The sequence below is a fragment of the Neophocaena asiaeorientalis genome, unplaced genomic scaffold, assembly GCF_003031525.2.
Source record: "Neophocaena asiaeorientalis asiaeorientalis breed wild unplaced genomic scaffold, Neophocaena_asiaeorientalis_V1.1 scaffold30, whole genome shotgun sequence".
Lineage (NCBI taxonomy): Eukaryota > Metazoa > Chordata > Mammalia > Artiodactyla > Phocoenidae > Neophocaena > Neophocaena asiaeorientalis.
The window spans coordinates 460,744-467,846 of NW_020174923.1; the positions used below are offsets into that span (position 1 = coordinate 460,744).

At 59.0% G+C, this 7,103-nt stretch overlaps 1 protein-coding gene across 1 annotated transcript; it reads right to left on the reverse strand.

The window, feature by feature from the left end:
• Nucleotides 1-308: 308 nt before the first annotated feature.
• CACNG5 (calcium voltage-gated channel auxiliary subunit gamma 5) lies at nt 309-6,748 on the reverse strand. The gene is made up of 5 exons (XM_024761176.1): nt 6,553-6,748; nt 4,981-5,067; nt 3,935-4,075; nt 760-905; nt 309-566 (listed from the first exon to the last, which is right to left on the reverse strand). The coding sequence occupies exons 1-5, from the start codon at nt 6,746-6,748 to the stop codon at nt 309-311; spliced, it is 828 nt and encodes a 275-aa protein (XP_024616944.1).
• Between the last annotated feature and the right edge of the window lie 355 nt (nt 6,749-7,103).

Here is a 7,103-nt window from a genome sequence, read left to right on the forward strand (position 1 = left end):
CCTTGGCCTGGGTCCATGACGTAGGGTGCGGCGGGGAAGACAGAGCTGGAAGGCCCACCCCTCCAGGGAAGGAGAGCGCCCAATGACTGGCACTCAAGAGGCGGGGGGACCCCCAGCTCTCAACCCGTCATCCGCTCGCTGGCTCCAGACTCCCGACACCCACCCTGGGCTGCAGGAGCTCCTCTGGGCGAGCAGGGAGGGGACACGGGTCAGGTGAAAACAGCTAAGCACGGGGACAGCCGGGGCCGTAGACCAAGGGCAGCGGGGGCAGGGAAGGCTGTCCGGGCACGGCAGTCCGGGGCGGGGACTCAGCAGGGGGAGGAAGACACCTGGCGGTAGTCAGGGCACTTGAGCAGGGCTGGGTAGCTGCTGTTCATCTGTAGGGAGACGTCGCTGGAGATGTCGGAAGGGCTGCGGCCTCGCGCCCAGGCGTCCGGGTGCAGGAACTGGCCCGAGTGATCGGAGCAGTTGCTCAGACGCGGGCGGTAGAAGCCGGGGTGAGGCCTGTACACGTCCTCGGCGGTGCACCTCTTCATGAACAGGTACACGGCCATCACCCCCGCACTCTGCAGGCAGGGGGAGCTCGTGCTCGGGGCCTGGCCGTGGACGCAGCCGCGGGAGCACAGCTCGAGGGGGGCCGAAGGCGGGGCCCGGGAGTTAAGGGCGGGGGAGCGGTGGGTCCAGGGTGGGCGTGGCCTCCTCCACCGCCCCCTCCCGGGGCAGCGCCCCGCCCCGCCCCGCCTGCGGGGAGGGGTTTACCTCCGTTAAGAGGAAGGAGATGGCGGCGAAGGCAAACGACCATCCGTACTTGTAGGTGAAGTAGGTCTCCGCATCCTTGGTCCTGTTGAGCACCTCATCGTTGATGCTGGAGATGTACAGCACCAGGCCCACCACCAGCGAGAGGCCTGCAGGGGGGCAGGGGCGCTGGGCAAGGAAGCCGGGGAGCCGCCGATGGGGCACCGCCTCCCCTCGGGGTTCAGGGAGAAGGCCTCGGCCTTGGGTGACCATGACCCCACTCTGGAGTTCAAGGAGGGCAGGAGCCCTCCTCCTGAAGGCCCTGTTTAGACCATTACCTTCTAGAAAGCGGACGGCTGCTGGTGAGAAAGCTTCTGTCCAGCCACCTCCCGAGCCACGGTGAGCCCGAGGGTTCTCACCGCCCCCCCCCCCACCGGAACCACCTGTTAGATGTGCGTCCCATGAGCCCCATCCCCGGACCTTCTGAGTCACGTGGCCTGGGCTGGCGCCTGGCACCGTGTCGTCCCAAGTGCTCCCCAGGCAAGGCTCATGTGAACTCAGGGTGTGAACCACTGACTTTAGCAAGTGGCTTCCGCTGAACTGAGGGATAACACAGTCTCCCCTGGCAGAGATAGCCAGGGCCTCCAGAGCCTGGATAGATGGTCTTGTAACTGTGGCTCTGTGCAGCCCACCTGCCCCTCGGTGCGGCCAGTTACTGAGATCGTTGAGAGGCAGAGAGAGATGGCCCAGGCTCTGGCAAGCGTTACATCAGGGGGCCGGCGCTGCCTAAACTCCTCCCGCCATTGTGCAAACGACCGACGGAGCATCGGTCTCGTCAATCAGTGACTAACTGCAACAGGACACAATTAATTACTGTGTTTTGAGCTGCTCAGCTTTAATTCCATTCACATGATTAAGCTGGGGCATCTTGAAGGATGAATGTTACATGAAAACAAGCACGATTCAGGCCTTCCTTGGCACTTAACTCACACTGGAATGAAGCTGGCCCAAGGGAACCCTGACTGTTGCTGTCATTAAAACACTTCATGTGGCCAAGCTCAGTCTGAGCTCTCTGGTCCTGCTGCCTGCCGCTGAAAAACCTCAGGTGCTTTGAAGCTGCTGTGTGGCCTTGACTGTTGTGAAGTTGATAGATAGATAAAGAGCTTAACCTGGGTCTGTATCTCTTGGACTAGGTGGAAACATCATGGTGCAGAGGGTGGGCTGAGGACACTGCAGGTGCTCAATGAACATTTGTTAGATGGATGGATGGATGGAAGGATGGATGGAAGGATGGATGGATGGATGGAAGGATGGATGGATGGATGGATGGAAGGAAGGAGAAAGAAAGAAAAGCTCTTGGGCATCTAGTGTTCTGACCGCCACCTGGCTCCCAAGCTATATTGACAAGACAATGTTGGGAAAAGGAACCTAAAGTGGCTTGGAAGTTGGGCGGCAGCAAGAATGCCTGGTGCTGGCAGCTGTTCATCTTTTCTTTCCATCTGTCCATCCATCCATCCATCCATCCATTACTCAAGCCATCCACCTACCCATCTTCCATCTCTATCCCCTCTCTTATCAACAAATCCAGGGCTCCAGGGCATCTACAATCCATGCCCTGAGAGCCGTGCCTTTGGCTCGATGCATTAAGAAAAGGTGCTTATGAAAACGCAGAGGACACCCTGAAAGGGAGAAAGAGCCGCCCTTCATTTACCACCTTTTCTTCCCGCTCACTCTGCACACCCGCTGCAGTAATCTCCTCCATGTCTGATTCCCTCCCCTAGTCCCTAGGCCAACAGCTCCGTCTGCACCTTTGGTGTCTCTACTCCCAGGATCCCCAAACCCTGACCCCTAGCAGCCATCTGGGCGCTGCTTCCAGCTGTCACATCGGCACCTCAAACTTTGCATTTCCCACTCTACGTTCATGATCTTGGCTCCAAATCTGCTGCTTCTCCTGTGACCCCTGGATGAGGGATGCAGTGCGCCGCCCACCCAGGGCCTGAGCAGAGCCCGTGCTGGCCCTCGGCTCCTCCCCTGAAGCCCAGGCCTCGTCCTACTGAGCTTACCTCCCAGGTGTCCAGGAGCCTCTCCCTTCTCTCTTCCCCACTGCCAGCCCCTACCCATCCCCTCCCTCCTGCACAACTGAAGTTGCCTCTCGCCTGCTCTCCCTGCCCCGTGTCTTGCTTCCTTCCTCCCCTCACTCTCCAGAAGGATTATTCTAAAATCCAAATCTGGTCATATCCTTCCTCGGCTTAAAATCCTCCCAAGGCTTCTCACAAAGTCCCCAACAAGGCGACCTCAGCTGCCGCCCCCCCACCTCTCACCACATCCTCCTGACGTTCCTGCCACCACGAGTCACGACTGAGCTTAGTGTCCCCTGGCCTCCATCCTCTCTCTTCCCTCCAGGCTCCCTTCCGCCCACCCCAACCTCACACTCTACCTAATTCCTACTCACTCTCCATCTCGCCTGCTCCTGGCGGCCGTCCCTGACCAGCTCCTGGTCTGAGTTTCCGCCACTGCCCTTGGCCCCCATAACAGTCCTTGCTGACGCTGTCAGAGCCCTTGTCAGGCAGGGTCCACATTTCCTGCCCACGTGTTTATGTCCCCTAATACACTGCCCTTTCTGCAGGTAGAGAGCCCAGCTCCCAGTGATAAGGCCTGGGAGATACACGAGTGGATGAGTCAGCACAGGAATAAACGAAAGAAAGAGTGAATGATCGAGTACAGTCTGGGGTTGCTCCAGGAGGACAGATCCATGCTGAAGGGGCCTGGGTAGCCCAGGGTAGGGGGTAGGGGGTCTCTAGAGGATGGCTGTGGGATGGCAGATGAAGAGGCCGTCGTTCCAAAGGCAGATTGTATTTCTTTCATGTAAACACACAAAGACATAGCCCTCAAAAGGAAAAAGGAATACTCATTACCAGTGGGAACTAGGGGAAAGCGTCAGTGATGGTATGGCATGAGGAGGACCCTGGGTTCTCATCCCAGCTCTGCCCAGGGGGAGCTGTCAGGTCACTGCTCCTCCAGAGGTGATGGACGGGCCCGGGTCCTCGGAACCCTCCTCCAGCTCGGACTCAGTTGTGCTTGAGCCACTGACGCGGCGGGTCCTGTGCAGGGGCTGACCCGCAGCTGGGACCAGAGCTTCCCAGAGCAGGGTGGTTTAGGAATCAAATGTCAGAAGTGCAGAGTGCACGGCACTACTTACCGGAGAGGATAAAGAAGATGCCGGAGACAAAGGCCAGGATTGTCCTGTGGGGACGGACATGTCCAATGTTGCTCAGGATGAAGCCGATGAACATGAAGAAGAGGCTGACCAGGGGGAACGGTGTGGCCGAGCGAATCATTTCTGACCGAGGGGATGGAAGGATGCCGTCAGCCTCCAGTAGCCTCACTCAGTGCTCACCTTCCCGAGTCAAGTGTTCCTGGCAGTGTACACCAGCTGGTCCCCAAGCCCCGCCCTGCCTGAGCAGCCCGGGCTCCATCCCCTCCTTGGTGGGGCTTTCGTTCCTTGGCCCTTAGCCTTCAGGGCCTATGCTAACTCAGAACTGTACTGCAGGTTCACATGGGTCTGAACCAGCTCTGGTGAGGCCAAGGCCATGATGTCAGTCTCGCTGGGGGCCAGAGAGCCTGGTTCAGTTCCCTGGGTACTATGGTGTGAACGTCTGTGTCCCCCGCCCCCCCACCAAAATTCACTTGCTAAACCTAACACCCAAGGTGATAGTATAGGAGGTGGGGCCTTTGGGAGGTGCTTAGGTCACGAGAGTGGGGCCCTCATGAAAGGGATTAGTGCCCTTATGAAAGAGACCCCCCCCCCACACACACACCCAGAGCACCCTCGCCCCTGCCACCATGTGAGGACACAGTGAGAAGGCAGGAAGAGGGCCCTCACCAGAACGTGACCATGCTGGCGCCTTGATCTTGGACTTCTAATCTCCAGAGCTGAGAGAAATAAATTTCTGTGGCTTCTAAGTTGCCTTGCCTGCGCTATTTTGTTAGAGCATCCCAAACAGAGGAAGTCACTGGGTATGGATGCCCTCTTGCTTGCCAGGGTCACAGCGATGGGAGACTCCAGCAACCTGTCACCACCCTGGATAAATAACTGGCAGAGCGAGCTCTGTGAGCTCGGCCAGCACAAGCATCTGCGTCTCAGGGCATCGGCTCTTGGGAAACAAGCAGTCCCCCGCCTCCTCCCTCTGCCCTGCTCTGCCCTGCCCAGCCCGTGGCCCAGGCTGGAAAGTTGGAGGCACCTACTTAGCACGTTGACCGTGGACTCGGAGGCGAGCTGGGTGCTCACAGGCATCACATACTCTATGGTGAAGCAGCGTCCCCGCTCCTCACCTATGGAGACAAGAGCCACTTACGTACACTCTGGGTCCTTCTGAACACGGATTTGAAGTTAACAAATTCAAATGGTATTCCCAGGTGCTTCTAGGATGTTTGACCCTCTGTGTATTTACACCTGGGCTGGATTCAAACCCTAGGGGGCCCCGTCCCCAGCTGGTGGCCCACAGCAGGTGTGGACACCCGTCCTGACATCACATCTTTCCCAGAGAAGCACCAAGAGCTGCATGAAAAGCAATCACTGCAGACTCAAGGTAGAGTCAGATGTCCGGTGGCCGTCTTGTGGCTTTGGGACAGACTCCACCAAGGATGGCGTGTGGTTGGCTTAGGTGCCCCAGTGTGGGTGTCATGGAGCAGAACCCTCAAAGCCTTGTCGACCACTTTGGCAACCAGACCCTGGTGACTTCAAACTCTGCTTCAGATTTAAGCAGAGACGGATGCCACACAGTCTGGCCACTGGGAGGTGAGGTCAGTGTGGGGTGCCATTCCCAAAGTAGACTCAACACGTCACGGGGAGGCCAGGCCTCCAGGGTCCTCCCTGCTAAATACGGGTGGGCGCCAACCACCAAAGCCCTACCATGAGGCTGGGAGGAACAAGTGTTCCCTGTGTCCCGTGCACACATGGGTTACAGAGCCCTCCAAGAAAGGCTCCACGACCCCACTGTGGTGTTTCTGACCAGACTCACGGGGCACAGAGAGGCTCTTCTCGTGCAGCCTGGTTCCGGGTCATGATGAAGGGATAAAGGACAGAGCCCTTGGAGTAGCAACTCCAAGGGTTCCAGAGAAGCCCTAGCAAGTGGGCAGGAGGCCCTGATGGGCGGGATCAAGGCCTGCATCATCTGGCAGACTTGCAAAGACCTGCACCTGCGTTTTCTCCCTGCCATTTCACAGACATAGGAACAGAGAAAGTGCTAAGAATTTCCCATCCTCATACTCAGGTCACAAGGGTGAAGCCCTCATGAATGGGATTAGTGCCCTTCTAAAAGAGACCCCGCGGGGCTCCCTCTCCCCCTGCTGCCCTATGAGGACACAGGGAGAAGGAGGGAAGAGGGCCCTCACCAGAACATGACTGTGCCGGCGCTTCACTTCCCTGCACCTTCCTGCCCTCATTTGTGAGGTGGACGTGATAACAGGGCCTGCCTTGCAGAGTCAAGGGGGAGGCACTGCGACGGAGGACTCAGGGAGCTGAGGCCACCTCTCTCAGCCGGGGGTGGGTGGTGTGGCGACAGCGGGACCACGGGCATCTTCCAGGTGGGAAGACCCAGGTCCCAGGGGTGAGAGGACTTGCCCAAGTGGACAGGGAGACTCAGGCCTTGAGTTTGGAGTGGATCCTGGCCACTGGAGGGAGCAGGCCCAGAGCTCAAGAGCATCGTCCACGGTGACCAGCCTCCTTCCAGCAGGGACGTCGCTTCCCCGGGGGGTGTGAGATGGTGGCTGCTCCCCTCTGGGGGCAGGGCTGTCCCCAGCCCTGGGCGCCCTTACCTGCGAGGAAGCAGACCCTCCACAGGCCTGAGTGCAGGGACATCTTGGTCTCGGTGCTCTGGTTCTGGGGCAGGACCACTCCCTCCTCCAGGTACAGCCAGTGGTCCGTGCTGACCGCGATGCCCAGCAGGCCCAGGCCGCACATGGCAAAGACGCTGCTCAGCAGGGTCAGGGCCTTTCTCCTGCAGGCACCCATCTTCCTGGACAATCCAGCGGGGGCCTGCGGCCACGATGCCACCAGCAGGGAGTGGGCTCTGGTGGCAGGACAGCAGGTGAGCCGGCAGTAGTGGCCACGGCTCTGAGGAGGGGCCCTGGGCGGCAACTAAAGTCAACCCAGCCGGGCTGAATGGATGAATGAAGACCAGCGGGCCGGCTCCCTGGAAGTCAGGCCATGGGTGACAGACAGGCCACCTCCCTCCCCCGATCAGGAACGCACAGCTTTCTTGACAGGCCACTGTGAGGGGCCCCCTTGTCCTCTCTGGGAGTCCCCCTTGCTGGATAACGCCATTCATCCATTCACTCATTCAGCAACCCACTGTACCCAACGTGGA